This window comes from Bacillus rossius, chromosome 18, assembly GCF_032445375.1.
Source record: "Bacillus rossius redtenbacheri isolate Brsri chromosome 18, Brsri_v3, whole genome shotgun sequence".
In the NCBI taxonomy this organism is placed as follows: domain Eukaryota; kingdom Metazoa; phylum Arthropoda; class Insecta; order Phasmatodea; family Bacillidae; genus Bacillus; species Bacillus rossius.
Window position 1 is genome coordinate 26,835,413 of NC_086345.1, and position 17,629 is coordinate 26,853,041.

The window sequence follows — 17,629 nt, forward strand, 5'->3', positions numbered from 1 at the left end:
TTTAAATTCCACCTCTTAGTCTCTTATGATCTCTTGATAGAAAGCGGCCATTGTAACGACGAAAAGCAAGAATTCTGCTATTTGAGCGAAATGGTATCAGGCTGTTATGATCAGATAGGAGGTGTACATCTTTAACACGGAAATTTCGCGGTGATTTACTCGGTCGCAATACATAATGCACTGTTCGTGATTGGACAGCAGTTGTCTGGACACGCCCCCTCTGCGATCGTGTGCCAACGACGTCCAACCAGGAGAGAAGCGAGAGAGCGAATCAGAGTAGCGTCCATAAACAAGACAAAATTCAGCCAATGGGAAAAGCAAGTATTGGTAGAGCAGAAACAGTGCTTTAAATTTTATCCTGAAGCATCAGGCTGTTATGATCGGATAGGAGGTCTACCTTTAAATGCCACCTCTTAGTCTCTTATGATCTCTTGATAGAAAGCGGCCATTGTAACGCCGAAAAGCAAGAATTCTGCTATTTGAGCGAAATGGTATCAGGCTGTTATGATCAGATAGGAGGTGTACATCTTTAACACGAAAATTTCGCGGGAATTTACTTGGTCGCAATCCATAATGCACTGTTCCTGATTGGACAGCAGTTGTCTGGACACGCCCCCTCTGCGATTGTGAGCCAATGACCTCCAACCAGGAGAGAAGCGAGAGAGCGAATCAGAGTAGCGTCCATAAACAAGACAAAATTCAGCCAATGGGAAAAGCAAGTATTGGTAGAGCAGAAACAGTGCTTTAAATTTTATCCTGAAGCATCAGGCTGTTATGATCGGATAGGAGGTCTACCTTTAAATGCCACCTCTTAGTCTCTTATGATCTCTTGATAGAAAGCGGCCATTGTAACGCCGAAAAGCAAGAATTCTGCTATTTGAGCGAAATGGTATCAGGCTGTTATGATCAGATAGGAGGTGTACATCTTTAACACGAAAATTTCGCGGGAATTTACTTGGTCGCAATTCATAATGCACTGTTCCTGATTGGACAGCAGTTGTCTGGACACGCCCCCTCTGCGATTCTGAGCCAATGACCTCCAAGTGAGAGAGCGAATCAGAGTAGCGTCCATAAACAAGACAAAATTCAGCCAATGGTAAAAGCAAGTATTGGTAGAGCAGAAACAAAGCTTTAAATTTTATCCTGAAGCATCAGGCTGTTATGATCGGATACGAGGTCTACCTTTAAATGCCACCTCTTAGTCTCTTATGATCTCTTGATAGAAAGCGGCCATTGTAACGCCGAAAAGCAAGAATTCTGCTATTTGAGCGAAATGGTATCAGGCTGTTATGATCAGATAGGAGGTGTACATCTTTAACACGAAAATTTCGCGGGAATTTACTTGGTCGCAATCCATAATGCACTGTTCCTGATTGGACAGCAGTTGTCTGGACACGCCCCCTCTGCGATTGTGAGCCAATGACCTCCAACCAGGAGAGAAGCGAGAGAGCGAATCAGAGTAGCGTCCATAAACAAGACAAAATTCAGCCAATGGGAAAAGCAAGTATTGGTAGAGCAGAAACAAGGCTTTAAATTTTATCCTGAAGCATCAGGCTGTTATGATCGGATACGAGGTCTACCTTTAAATGCCACCTCTTAGTCTCTTATGATCTCTTGATAGAAAGCGGCCATTGTAACGCCGAAAAGCAAGAATTCTGCTATTTGAGCGAAATGGTATCAGGCTGTTATGATCAGATAGGAGGTGTACATCTTTAACACGAAAATTTCGCGGGAATTTACTTGGTCGCAATCCATAATGCACTGTTCCTGATTGGACAGCAGTTGTCTGGACACGCCCCCTCTGCGATTGTGAGCCAATGACCTCCAAGCGAGAGAGCGAATCAGAGTAGCGTCCATAAACAAGACAAAATTCAGCCAATGGTAAAAGCAAGTATTGGTAGAGCAGAAACAAGGCTTTAAATTTTATCCTGAAGCATCAGGCTGTTATGATCGGATAGGAGGTCTACCTTTAAATGCCACCTCTTAGTCTCTTATGATCTCTTGATAGAAAGCGGCCATTGTAACGCCGAAAAGCAAGAATTCTGCTATTTGAGCGAAATGGTATCAGGCTGTTATGATCAGATAGGAGGTGTACATCTTTAACACGAAACTTTCGCGGGAATTTACTTGGTCGCAATCCATAATGCACTGTTCCTGATTGGACAGCAGTTGTCTGGACACGCCCCCTCTGCGATTGTGAGCCAATGACCTCCAACCAGGAGAGAAGCGAGAGAGCGAATCAGAGTAGCGTCCATAAACAAGACAAAATTCAGCCAATGGGAAAAGCAAGTATTGGTAGAGCAGAAACAGTGCTTTAAATTTTATCCTGAAGCATCAGGCATTTATGATCGGATAGGAGGTCTACCTTTAAATGCCACCTCTTAGTCTCTTATGATCTCTTGATAGAAAGCGGCCATTGTAATGCCGAAAAGCAAGAATTCTGCTATTTGAGCGAAATGGTATCAGGCTGTTATGATCAGATAGGAGGTGTACATCTTTAACACGAAAATTTCGCGGGAATTTACTTGGTCGCAATCCATAATGCACTGTTCCTGATTGGACAGCAGTTGTCTGGACACGCCCCCTCTGCGATTGTGAGCCAATGACCTCCAACCAGGAGAGAAGCGAGAGAGCGAATCAGAGTAGCGTCCATAAACAAGACAAAATTCAGCCAATGGGAAAAGCAAGTATTGGTAGAGCAGAAACAGTGCTTTAAATTTTATCCTGAAGCATCAGGCTGTTATGATCGGATAGGAGGTCTACCTTTAAATGCCACCTCTTAGTCTCTTATGATCTCTTGATAGAAAGCGGCCATTGTAACGCCGAAAAGCAAGAATTCTGCTATTTGAGCGAAATGGTATCAGGCTGTTATGATCAGATAGGAGGTGTACATCTTTAACACGAAAATTTCGCGGGAATTTACTTGGTCGCAATCCATAATGCACTGTTCCTGATTGGACAGCAGTTGTCTGGACACGCCCCCTCTGCGATTGTGAGCCAATGACCTCCAACCAGGAGAGAAGCGAGAGAGCGAATCAGAGTAGCGTCCATAAACAAGACAAAATTCAGCCAATGGGAAAAGCAAGTATTGGTAGAGCAGAAACAGTGCTTTAAATTTTATCCTGAAGCATCAGGCATTTATGATCGGATAGGAGGTCTACCTTTAAATGCCACCTCTTAGTCTCTTATGATCTCTTGATAGAAAGCGGCCATTGTAATGCCGAAAAGCAAGAATTCTGCTATTTGAGCGAAATGGTATCAGGCTGTTATGATCAGATAGGAGGTGTACATCTTTAACACGAAAATTTCGCGGGAATTTACTTGGTCGCAATCCATAATGCACTGTTCCTGATTGGACAGCAGTTGTCTGGACACGCCCCCTCTGCGATTGTGAGCCAATGACCTCCAACCAGGAGAGAAGCGAGAGAGCGAATCAGAGTAGCGTCCATAAACAAGACAAAATTCAGCCAATGGGAAAAGCAAGTATTGGTAGAGCAGAAACAGTGCTTTAAATTTTATCCTGAAGCATCAGGCTGTTATGATCGGATAGGAGGTCTACCTTTAAATGCCACCTCTTAGTCTCTTATGATCTCTTGATAGAAAGCGGCCATTGTAACGCCGAAAAGCAAGAATTCTGCTATTTGAGCGAAATGGTATCAGGCTGTTATGATCAGATAGGAGGTGTACATCTTTAACACGAAAATTTCGCGGGAATTTACTTGGTCGCAATCCATAATGCACTGTTCCTGATTGGACAGCAGTTGTCTGGACACGCCCCCTCTGCGATTGTGAGCCAATGACCTCCAACCAGGAGAGAAGCGAGAGAGCGAATCAGAGTAGCGTCCATAAACAAGACAAAATTCAGCCAATGGGAAAAGCAAGTATTGGTAGAGCAGAAACAGTGCTTTAAATTTTATCCTGAAGCATCAGGCTGTTATGATAGGATAGGAGGTCTGCCTTTAAATGCCACCTCTTAGTCTCTTATGATCTCTTGATAGAAAGCGGCCATTGTAACGCCGAAAAGCAAGAATTCTGCTATTTGAGCGAAATGGTATCAGGCTGTTATGATCAGATAAGAGGTGTACATCTTTAACACGAAACTTTCGCGGGAATTTACTTGGTCGCAATCCATAATGCACTGTTCCTGATTGGACAGCAGTTGTCTGGACACGCCCCCTCTGCGATTGTGAGCCAATGACCTCCAACCAGGAGAGAAGCGAGAGAGCGAATCAGAGTAGCGTCCATAAACAAGACAAAATTCAGCCAATGGGAAAAGCAAGTATTGGTAGAGCAGAAACAGTGCTTTAAATTTTATCCTGAAGCATCAGGCATTTATGATCGGATAGGAGGTCTACCTTTAAATGCCACCTCTTAGTCTCTTATGATCTCTTGATAGAAAGCGGCCATTGTAATGCCGAAAAGCAAGAATTCTGCTATTTGAGCGAAATGGTATCAGGCTGTTATGATCAGATAGGAGGTGTACATCTTTAACACGAAAATTTTTCGGGAATTTACTTGGTCGCAATCCATAATGCACTGTTCCTGATTGGACAGCAGTTGTCTGGACACGCCCCCTCTGCGATTGTGAGCCAATGACCTCCAACCAGGAGAGAAGCGAGAGAGCGAATCAGAGTAGCGTCCATAAACAAGACAAAATTCAGCCAATGGGAAAAGCAAGTATTGGTAGAGCAGAAACAGTGCTTTAAATTTTATCCTGAAGCATCAGGCTGTTATGATCGGATAGGAGGTCTACCTTTAAATGCCACCTCTTAGTCTCTTATGATCTCTTGATAGAAAGCGGCCATTGTAACGCCGAAAAGCAAGAATTCTGCTATTTGAGCGAAATGGTATCAGGCTGTTATGATCAGATAGGAGGTGTACATCTTTAACACGAAAATTTCGCGGGAATTTACTTGGTCGCAATCCATAATGCACTGTTCTTGATTGGACAGCAGTTGTCTGGACACGCCCCCTCTGCGATTGTGAGCCAATGACCTCCAACCAGGAGAGAAGCGAGAGAGCGAATCAGAGTAGCGTCCATAAACAAGACAAAATTCAGCCAATGGGAAAAGCAAGTATTGGTAGAGCAGAAACAGTGCTTTAAATTTTATCCTGAAGCATCAGGCTGTTATGATCGGATAGGAGGTCTACCTTTAAATGCCACCTCTTAGTCTCTTATGATCTCTTGATAGAAAGCGGCCATTGTAACGCCGAAAAGCAAGAATTCTGCTATTTGAGCGAAATGGTATCAGGCTGTTATGATCAGATAGGAGGTGTACATCTTTAACACGAAAATTTCGCGGGAATTTACTTGGTCGCAATCCATAATGCACTGTTCCTGATTGGACAGCAGTTGTCTGGACACGCCCCCTCTGCGATTGTGAGCCAATGACCTCCAACCAGGAGAGAAGCGAGAGAGCGAATCAGAGCAGCGCCCACAAACGAGACATAAATCAGCCAATGGGAAAAGCAAGCGTTGGTAGAGCAGAAACAGTGCTTTAAATTTTAGCCTGAAGCCGAAAACGAATACGCGATATTTTCGGGTCCCCTACATATAATAGCAGAAGCGGCACTGAGGTACAATAACTATTTTAATTCTATCCTATTTGAAATAATCCTCGGATTTTTTTTCCCTGTCTCTATGTATAGCAACTGCAAGATGAAAACAGGTGAATTTGCTCGTTTCCGAGGTTAGATTTTAAAAATCTCTGGCGTGGACATAAAGACTTTTTTTTTTTTTTTTTTTACTTACCAAAGACACGTCTGGCCGAACGAATGAAACTCAGTGCATGTTGCATAGTGCTCATTGTGGGGAGGTAACGAAATGCTGGCTGGTTCCGTGCAAAGCGGGGGGGAGGGGATGGGTGTTGAAAAATGCAAAATGGCCGGTGGGCATTTCGAACTCGGCCAATTTGGCCAATAGGAGGTTGAGTGCAACAATCTGATTACTAATCAAGCACGATAATCGGCTTCGCTGCAACGCAATAGTCCAGTCATCAGAGCAGGGCGGATGGGAAAATTGCAAATCTTCTGTCCTCATTTGCGTTCTCCAGCGCGGGTTAATAACGCCAATCACCCGATGGGTTGCAATTCCTTCCAATTAGAGAGTGCACTACCGTTAGCCCCGATAAACTATGAGAGTTTGTTCACCCGGGAGAAATATTTGTGAAAATGCACCTTTCATTTTGGAGTAAAAAAATTTACAAATAATCTGTAATTTTACGTGAATATTTCTGTACCATTTACAAAATAATTTACAGTGTATCAACATAAACACTATTATGTACTCGGTGTCCATAAATACTGTGATATGTGTTGGTGTTACGGTGGTCTATGGCAGCGACATGGAGAATTCCAGATTTGGAAAAGCATTCCTCACGTTGTACGTACTTTAGTTTGCGAACTTTGGTACAGAAAGCAAAACGTTAATTAGCCCTCAAGTTATGTTTTAGTCAAGGTATTTCCACTTTATATGATAATGTTAATGTAGTGGTGGTACTTACAACTAGTAAAATTATAATTTTACTGTATTTTTTTTTACAATTAAGTATTTTCTCGAAAAAAAAACAAATTCAACTTGTATTTTTAATAATATTATTTTTCTTGCCATGATAGTTTTATGGTAGTGTTATTTTGTCATAAAGCTAGATTATTTTGACATTTTTGTTTTACTATACTTTCAGGGTTATTTTATATACCTTTTAGTGTTAATTTAATGTACAAGTAGAAATATTTTAACATACATGTAAATGGTATTTTTTTTGTGCATGCTCTTGCATAGTAGTATTTCGACATACTGGTGGTTATATGCAGTTGGCGGAAGTGAAATGAAAATGGACACACGACATCTCGACAAGAGGCAGGGTCAGCAAGGATGGAGAGGGGTTGACGCTGACAGGAGCTGTCTTCCTCGCATGAGCGACAGACCTGTTATTCCGACCAGACTGGAGAGTGTGTGAGGTCAGGTCAGGTCAGGTCAGTAGCGACAGAATGTGTTGGTGGTGGGATGGATGAACAGGAGTACTCTGAGAAACCCCACGGACCAAGGCCACATCGACCACATTTAACACTTGCGAAAAATCCTGGTTTGACCCCGGGAATCGAACCAGGTGCAGGTGGAACGCGACAGTTGCAACCACTGAATCACCGCGCCTTATCGGTGGAAGTGTTTTTACGACATTAGAAGTATTTCGCTTGTGTAAAGTATTTTCTAAAAAAAATTTAAGTGGTTTTTTTATAAGTTGTGGTTACAGTTTACTAGTTTACTTCTGGTTCTGGTGTCCGTTTTTCTAGAAGTACATAGTACAATCATTATCAGATTAATAATTATTGATATTAGAGATAGACAACTGAACTGAACATTCGTAAAACAAAAAATTTTCACTTTTATACTTTCATTACATTTTAAATAAAACAATTTGTATCTTATAATTAATTTTACAAGTTGTAAATTGTAAGAAACTAGAACTTTCTAATTTCCCCTTAGAAGTGTTGGTACTGATGCAGTTGGAGTTAATGTTTTGAATGCTTTTCAGAATTGTTACTGGACCACAATGTAACCTTTCTGCACCACCACAAAAAAATAATGTCTACAATTCGTGCTGTTCGATTTGTAGTGCCTACTAACATTTTACTTGACAAAGTAGAAACTAGTAGAAGTACATACCGTGCAGAATTAAAAAAAAAAAAAAAAAGATTAGGATTAAAACAATAAAACATTATTTTTGTTGAAGTTTTATTCACCAACACATCAAGATGAAGTGTCAGCTACAACAATTTCACATTGATACACTTTCTTCACAAATATTTTAAATAGTGTTGCTAGTTCGCAACACCTTCCATGATATGATGAAAACTTGTTTCTCAAATCATCACAGAGACTGCATATAGCCACTACATTAATTCATAACTGTGATTAGGTACAATTTAATTTTTTGATTATTCATAGAAAAATGATAAAATATCTATATAAATAAAGCACTCAGAATTATTACATTCCTAATTTTTGTTCACATCAGAAAGATAAAATTTTCATACCGTCTGTATTTTCATGAAGATAAAACCATACAAAACATTTACTGTATAGGTGACAACTAATTCTTCTACAATATAAGAAAAGTTTGTCAGTCTCAGATTTCGAAAGGCACTATCTTACACTGCAGATAAGTACATCTCAATGGCTGTTTTCAAATACTAGCTTAAGCTTTTCTTCATTTTCTTATGATAACTATCATTTAAAGGCTATTTCTGTTAATTTTCTACAATATCTCTTTTGGATTTGATGTTGTCACAAATATTTTCTACAAAAACTATTTAGCTAGCACAATATTTAATGTGTGTGAAAAGACGCACAGTATAAAGTTAATGTTTGGTCAATGATATCGCAAGAATTCGGCATTTATATTTAAAGCTTAATTAATTCCATATATGAACAAATTAATTCTATAATTCTATAAGACCTTTAATTGCACATTTCATGCTAAATCACAGACTTAAGTTTTTTTTTCAACCTTAGAAACTGCCTAGTGTAAAAATTCAACTGGCACAAAATGGGCACACAGCTTTAAGATTAAGTACAGCTATAACTCACTTTGAAGTACTTTTAACATTTCATTAAAAGTTTTCGAACACCTGCCTTGTAATAAACATTAAATCTCACTCCCTATTAAGTACGTTTATCAAAATGTGTAGAACTAAAAAAGTCAATAGTGAACTTTACGATGGGTTTCTAATTTAGGACAATTCAACACATAAAATTCAAAGATATATTTCCATGCATAAAAAAACCAATTAATATAAGACCTAATTACTAAAAATAACTAAATAAAAATGATCTCATCTGATTGTTATTTTTAGAGACCGGAAAAATTTGCGGGTTAAATGACCTTTAGGAGAGACTCCAATATCCTCTACACACTCGGGCAAATGCCAACTGTTCATTGGCTGCTGACTTGTGAGTCGTCTCGACTGGGTGGCCTGTGATACGACACTTCTACGGGTGAGGTTCTCTAATTGGCTCTCAGTCCTCCAGATTAACAGTGGACCAATGGCAAAAGCAGCACTAAGATATAATAATTTGAATTTTAGCATAGCACGTAAAGAACACGCAAATTTTTCAGGTCTAGTTATTTTGCATCAAATATTAGAAACTTAAAATGATTATCTTAAGTTCTAGTTTCACACGGATTTCTAGAGCTACTTTGACACACATGTTGAATGTAAACATGTGAACATAAATTTTTCAGGAATTAAACTTTTGGCACCAAAACACACCAAAGTTGTAAAGGATAACAAATGGTTTTTTTTTTGGTTGTTTCTTAAATAATAAACTGACCTTCTACAGAGTACGGATGGCATTAAATATTAACAATTTTTTAGCAGGTCTTGTTGTAGAACAAATCATTATGGCAGATTTCTTAAATTAAGCACAGAATACACTGGCAGCAACTAGTATGTATTTTAATGACATATATGCTACTTAACACTGCAACTAACAATTCTTTACATCAATGTATAAATTATAAAAATTTCAATATGAATTAAATATTAAATCTACAGTGAAAATACACAAACAAAACAGTATGAAAGATTGCATGTCCCTGAATGATAACTACATGCATGAGTCACAGTCATTTGAAAATTGTTAGTGAATTAACAGCACACTAAGAAATTGATTGATTTTGGCATTTCAGTTAGTAAATTTGTTTCTCAACACCATTGCTTGTCTGGCAGCTTTAAACAGCACTGACATTACTAGCTACATAATACTGCAATCTTAAAAATACACCTAAAAACTATGCTTATATTAAGGGTCAAAAGTCTTGTTCTATCAGTCTGCTTACAACAGCCATTACAGAAAAAAAAAATCAATCATCTACCAATTAGGCTACACACTTCTAAGTTCTTGTTACCAAGACACACAAACACTTATACAAATTTTTTCGTAAATTATGACATTAACAGGGCAGAATGGTTAATGTTTTTAAAGTACCAAGTCTATGAATAACAACTGTGGTTATAGCATTTAATTGCCGGCACACTGATGAATTTTAAAAAAATTATACATCACAAATTTGGTACTTATCTTACAATGCAAAGGACACTATAGATACAGTTTGCAACAAAAATGCAAAAAAAAAAAAATGCTAATTAGTAATTACTTGTCCACTCGAATATATGTCCTCGTGTCATTAGAAGAAGTTAATTGTTAGGGAAGTTATAAGATTTGAGAAACAATCGTGCAACAGTAAACGTGGATCATTGGTCACTTGTAAGATCGTGAAACTATTCCAGGCCTTTTTTTTGTACATTTCTCGTGCAAATCACTTTGACCTTGAACATTATGGATTTGAAAAGCCCCGCCTGCCTAGGCACAAAAACCAAAAGATTTAAAATCTGTTTCAAGATGTTCAAGTGAAGTCTATTCATGAAAAGAATTCAAGAACGCATCGAGGGCAGACAGGTGGTTCTGTTTCCGTATTTCGCTTTCAAATAGTATTTTTAGGGGCGAGAGACAAGCTTAATATCGTAATTTCAGAATAATGTTCAGGCAACAAACACCCGTTACAGATATTTGAACGTGCTCAAGGGACTTGCAATAAACCTTTCCTTTATTTATATGCCATAGTTAAGTTATGGCCCTATGCAAAACCAGAAGTCAGTCCAGAGGGATACCGCGCTAGAAAAAACGACAAGTGTCGCATCCCACCTCACCAACGCAAATACGCCCCTTAAGCATGGTCTGTTTTCAGCCGTGAACAATCAAAAATCATGCAACTGTTAATTGTAACTAATTTTTTTTTTTTTTTAAACTACGACATTGGAACATTTTACAAACGCACATATACATTCAGATTAATTTTTTGTTTTGTTTTCCTGTACTTGAGACATGCTTATTACTAGGGACACCTGTATTTCGCGAATACATTTCGTGACAAGGTATTTCACAAAATGCCGTAGCTTTTCTCCTGTGGTTATTGGCTGAGGTCGGTGAGAGGTGTCGTCCCGCTCTTGACGGGGGCCAATGAGAATGTGGTCACCGTACTGCTGCACCCTCACAATTCGCCATGACTAGAGACATGCAAAATTCGCGGATTCATTTCGCGATAGGCTAGCATCAAAACAACTATACCTTAGTACCGCTTCTGCGATTGGCCCACATTTTATCCGGGGAACTGTGAGCCAATGGGAAACACTAAACCAAGAAAGTGCCGAATTACGGACACACTAGTTCAGACGTCTCACGCGTCAGTAGCCAATGAACAGGTGTAATTTCCGCGAGTATTTAAATGACTGTGGAGTCTATCCTAGAGGTCAATGAATCCGCGAATTTTTTAGGTCTCTAACCATGACTCTTAGAAAAAGCTACAGTGTTTTGTGAAATACCTTGACATGAAATGAAATCGCGAAATACAGGTGTCCCTACTTATTACAAATTACGATATTGTAAAAAAAAAAAAAGCCTCGCATACCAGTCAAAAATGTCGCCGTTTTGGCGAAGTGCCGTCGGACAAGGAAGCGTCGTGTTTGTCGGAAGTTGTGCCTCCTCTGTCGCGGGCCTCCGTCCGGTCACGACTGGAGCGACAGGGACGAGGCGGTCACTTGAACGCGGGGCGCAGGCCGGCGTCCTTGGGGCCGGCGTCCCCGGCGGAGAGGATGTTCCCCAGGGAGCGGCCGCGCGTCGCCGCCTCGCGCCGCCCCAGCAGGCACCTGCGCGCGGGCAGCACGAACAGCAGGAGCCCGCACAGCACGATGAACAGCCCGGCCAGGTAGAACGACATGTCGTAGTCCCCGTAGACGTCCCGCAGCCAGCCTGCGCGGGGGACAGACGACGGCATGGGAACCACACGTAACTTAGAAACACACAACTTGGAAGAGTCATAACTTAGAAAACTTGAAAAAATCTGCATAACTTAGAACTGTCATAAGTTATGAATGGTTATAACTTAGAAACACAACGCAGAATCACACAACTTAGAAACATCATAATGTAGAAAGTCATAACTTAGAACTATCACAACTTAGAAACATTCAACTTGGAAGAGTCATAACTTAAAAACATCGAAAAAATCTGCACAACTTAGAACTGTCATAAGTTATGAACGGTTATAACTTAGATACACACAACTTAGAAATATCATAATGTAGAAAGTCATAACTTAGAACTATCACAACTTAGAAACACACATCTTAGAACAGGCATAACTTAGAAGATTCTATCTTGTGTGTTTCTAAGTTGTGACAGAACCCCCTCCGGCATAACTACTACTGAGAGACAAGACTTTATGGATCTATTTTTAGTCCAATTTCGTTTCATAAAAAGAGTATTTTAGTGTTACTGTTTTTATTTCTATAAAACCTATTTTGTAATACCTACCCACACCACCAAAATAATGATAAAATTTACACGCAGGGTTTTAGTAAACTGGTCTTAAAAGAGATAAATTCAGAACAACAAAATTAAAATTAGCAAGCGTTTATTGCTTACCAGTGATCCGTAAAAGATGCACAACTCAACAAATTTAATTAATTTTTCTGAAACATGTGCACTTTGGTACAATTTTTTTTTTGTCTGGAAATGATGACATTTCTTGATTAACAAATATTAAAAGATTTTTTGAAGTGTAAACTTCTATAGGAAGGTTTGGATAGGGAGTAAAGTCATGTAAGTCATCATCGACATGGTCACGTGACGTGTTAACGATAACACTATATCTGTTCCTATTAGTATAACTTATTGGATTTTAAATCTGAAGTATACGATTACTGTGCAGTAAAAAGTGAGTACATATAAAATATATTAATATTCTCATATAGATATATAGTTTTAATAACGAATAAAACGGAGTCTTTGTAGCAATAAAACCTAAAAATTAAGAACATTGTTTATTTTTTTAATACCTGCAATTACTATGCAATGCATATTTTATAGTAATTTAGGAGTTATTTTACTTACTTGATAAAACAAACTTATTGTGTGATAATATTTTTTCCGTTAAAATTGCGAAAAAGTCTCTGATTTTTATCAAAAAAAAATATTTTCTTATGTTACATACACAATTATATTTTACATAGATAGTATTTCTTATTTCAAATTATATTTGTATTTTATTAATTCTATTACAGTAAAACACCGTTTTAACGAACTTCATTAGAGCGAACAATTCATTACTACGAACTATGCCTTTGGTCCCGTCAGACGTCCATATAACATAACGTAAAAAAATTTCACTAGTACGAATTATCTCGTTCAAATTTTTTAAATATTCTATAAATATTCATTTGAACGAACACTTTTCTGCCCGGCACGGTAAACGACAAACGGATAAAATCGTCGCCATTCACCCACAAACTGCCATCTTATTTATTTTGATACGCGCCATAGATGACTGCAATGGACTAGTGTTGAAATTAATGCACAAAACTAGTGTAGCGACTAAAAGCGCTGCATTGTGGTGTTCGCTGACATTACTCTTTGTTCTATGCTCGCACGACGTGTTTAACCGATGCGTAGTGCTACATCATAAAGTATTGCTACACACACATCTCTGGTCGTTTTCTTGTTTATTGTTTGAGAAACGTGCGGTAGCCCACAACTCACATAGTTTCGGTTCCCTAGCACGTTCGTGCAACTTCGGATTTCTCTCAAAAATTGAAATTATAAAAATCGAAGGGTTGTGTTAGGTTAGTCACAACATGCTTGATCTTCTGATTTAGTGGCTGAAGTGGCGTTAATACCAAAACGCAAAACGGAAATCTTCGCAAATTCTTGCAGGGAACCGAAACTACGTGAGTTGTAGGCTTCCCAGAAACGTGGCTATACTACATGTATAACTTATTTTTACATGTGTAGGGTGCATTTGTTTTTATAGTTTAAAAAACCGTACAACTGAACATGTCTTCTAGGAAACGACTTGAAATGTTAAAAGCAGTAGATAAAGAAAATAAAAAGACTGATGTGGCTAAAAAGTTAGGTATCTCCAAATCAAAATTATCCACAATTCTCACCCAGCGATCCAGTTTGAAAGACAATAAAATGTAAAAAAAAAATTCCTAACTTTTAAATTTTATATTTTTGGTTTATTACAGCATTTTTGCAAACAGCTTGTCTTGATTCCAAAGGTAGGCTTACTGCTTTGGCAAACAACTTACCTACATATTTCTGTATTGTACATATACATACTAGTATGTATGTATGTATGTAGTATGTATCTTGATCCCAAAGTATAGCTGTTAAAGTAATTGATGCTTGTACCACTCATATTGGTATTAGATTTTCTACTTTGTTTTTTAACAAGATCGAGTTATGTTCAAAACCCCAAAACAGGCAATCATTGTGATTTCGGTATAAAGAACTTCATTATAACAAACTGCCATAATTTTGGTCCCTTAGTGTTCTTTATAATGAAGCTCTACTGTATTAATATTAAAAATAGTTACTTAAATTATTATTATTATTAATTCTAACATTTGTTTATAGTTTGTATATACAGTAGTTTTAAATTTTCACTTCTGTCGGCAGTCCTCATGACTGCTTTAAGATTATCTTTTTTATGATTTACATTAAGTTTTTGGTTGATTGCTACTTAACTTGCATTTTGGTTCTATATTATTGTAGACCAGAAAAATTGGCGGGTTCAATGACCTCCAGGACAGACTCCAATATCCTTTACACACTCGGGCAAATGCCAACTGTTCATTGGCTGCTGACCTGCGAGTCGTCACGACTGCGGGTGGCCCTGTAATTCGACACTTCTACGAGTGGAGGGTCTCTGTTTGGCCCCTCATGTCCTCTCCAGATTGACAGTGGACCAATCAATGGCGGAAGCAGCGCTGAGGTATGAATTATTTGAATTTTGGCATAGCACGTGATGAACACGCGAATTTTACAGATCTCTATATATTGTGTATTAAATGGAGGTTCGCCCCGCCCACACGGGAGGCTGTGCCCCTCACCTGCGACCGGCGGGCCCAGGAGGTTCGCCACGCCCTGCACCAGCAGCAGCATGCCGTAGGCGTTGGTGAACCGCTCGATGGACACCAGCTCCACCAGGATGATGGACGACAGGGAGTAGTTGGCGGCGATGGAGAAGCCGAAGACGCCCGCGAGCCCGGCCATGCCCGCGTACGACGAGACGAAGGGGACGACGAGCGCCGACAGGCCGCAGGCGGTCATGCAGGCGGCGTACACGAGGCCCGCGTCCAGCCACGCCTGGTCGCCCGCCCAGCCCAGGATCACCTGCGGGTACGGGGCGCCACGAGGCGGGATGAGCTTCGGGAAGGAACCAAACTATTGCTCTAGATATACGAGTGGTAACCGTTAGCGCATTTAAAAATCGGCAGGAGAGAACATAAATCCTTTTCTGTACTTTGTTTCAGAGAGAACAACTTTCGAGGCTCTCCCGTCCGCCCCCGGGGGCACACCCAAGGCGTGAAGAGCTTCGAGAAGAAATCAAGCTACGTACTTGGAAACTGCTCCAGGTATATCCGAGTGGGAACTGTTAGAGCATTTAAGAATCGGCAGGAGAGTAAATCCTTTTCGGTACTTTGTTTCAGAGAGAACAATTTCGAGGCTCTCCCGCCCCACAAGGCGTTAAGAGCTTCGGCAAAAACCCAAACTACGTACTTGGAAACTGCTCCAGGTACACCCGAGTGGGAACTGTTAGAGCATTTAAGAATCGGCAGGAGAGTAAATCCTTTTCGGTACTTTGTTTCAGAGAGAACAACTTTCGAGGCTCTCCCGTCCGCCCCCGGGGGCACACCCAAGGCGTGAAGAGCTTCGGGAAGAAACCAAACTATGTACGTACTTGGAAACTGCTCCAGATAAATTTAAGAATCAGCAGAAGAGAAAATCTTCTCCTGTACTTTGTTTTAAAAATTATAATTTTATGAGAATCATAATGGCTACAACTAAAAAGTGTGTTTCCATAATAGTTTTTAGATGGAAAAAAAAATAACCTGTACATATTCTTGAAAACACATCTGCCTTCATTTCTCCGCCATAAAGTGTTACGCTCACTGCTCAAATCTAATACTAGTTGTCCTCTGTACGAGGATAAGACTGCGAAGCAAACCAGAGGCTAAACTGCGCTAGAAGCACCAGCGAGCATCGGCGCTTATCATCCCGTCTCACTAACGTAACTACACCCTTGACGCGGTGGGCCAATTTTCTGTTCTTACACAAAAGATTGCTTTGGGAACCAGTTACTAAAAAAATAGTTTTTAATACTACAGGATAGATATTGTAAATTTGCACAACACATGGCAAAGGTTACTTTTGCACATATGAAACACGCGCGATTCGAGATATAACTGGGTATTTTTTGCGAAAATCGGCGCATGATTGTATATTATAATTGATGTTTCATTTGAGCATAATTTTTTCCAAACCATGGAAACGATAATCAAATATTCAATAATTGCACATTTTTTAATATATATTTTAAAATGCTTACTAATGTGAACACAGTTAATACCGGAAAGCTATTCACGGAACGGTTTCCAAAATAACTTTCAACTACTGAAGGTACCGGGACTAAACATAGCATAAACGTCCGGGCATGAATCCGAATCCAGAGTTACTGCAAAAAAAAAAATATATATATATATATTTTGTGGCGATACCGTTTTTCACGTAAATATACATGAATATTTCTGTTCACTCTACAAAAAAAAAAGGGGGAGGTTCTCTGTATAGTCGGTTTACGGACAATAATTTTACGTGATAACGCCATAAGAAAACATTGATGAAAAATTTCATACTTTTTTAATTTTATCACGAACAATCAAGTTAAAAAAGGCGTGCCTTAACCCGTTGATATTATAGAAGATTTTCACGGCTCAGGCGAAACAATGAGTCACGCTTTTTCGTGCGTGCAGCCGGCGTTCCGTCGATTCATGAGGCGTTATCACGCACGCTCACCTCGCCGGCCATGTTCAGCACGCCCAGGTAGCTGATGAGGTAGGCCGCGTCCACGCTCCCCACGCCCAGGGAGATGGCCCGGTCCGTGAGGAACACGTAGGGCACGTGGTACCACGAGTACAGCAGGAAGTTGGACACGGAGAAGAGCAGGAACTGGGGGTCGGCGAACAGCGACACGTCCACCATGTCGCGCAGCACGTCCAGCGCGTCCCACAGCCAGGCGCACGGCTGCCGGCACGCACACACGCACACACGCACACGCGTCACTCGGGGGTTCCTTCTGCTGTGAGCCTTGGCATCAGTAGAAACAATTACCTGGGGGGGACCAACCCATGCGGGGGGGAGGGTATCAACCCATCCGGGGGTGGTGGGTATCAATCCATCCGGGAGGGGAGGTTATCAACCTTTCCGGGGTGGGTGGGTATCAACCCATCCGGGAGGGGAGGGTATCAACCCATCTGGGGGGGAGGGTATCAACCCATCTAGGGGTGGTGGGTATCAACCCATCCGGGGGGGAGGGTATCAACCCATCTGGGGGTGGTGGGTTATCAACCCATCTGGGGGGGAGGGTATCAACCCATCTAGGGGTGGTGGGTATCAACCCATCTGGGGGTGGTGGGTATCAATCCATCTAGGGGTGGTGGGTATCAACCCATCCGGGGGGGAGGGTATCAACCCATCTGGGGGTGGTGGGTATCAACCCATCCG

General features: G+C 40.3%; 1 protein-coding gene across 1 annotated transcript in view; it reads right to left on the reverse strand.

The window, feature by feature from the left end:
- Window positions 1–7,718: 7,718 nt before the first annotated feature.
- LOC134541081 (monocarboxylate transporter 12-like) overlaps window positions 7,719–17,629 on the reverse strand; it is a 52,160-nt gene continuing 42,249 nt past the window's right edge. Inside the window, exons 6-8 of the mRNA XM_063384234.1 lie at window positions 16,922–17,149; window positions 14,956–15,238; window positions 7,719–11,812 (exon numbers count right to left, since the gene is read on the reverse strand). Coding sequence (XP_063240304.1) covers window positions 11,598–11,812; window positions 14,956–15,238; window positions 16,922–17,149 — 726 coding nt within the window. The 3' untranslated portion in view covers window positions 7,719–11,597. The remainder of the gene's footprint in view (window positions 11,813–14,955; window positions 15,239–16,921; window positions 17,150–17,629) is intronic.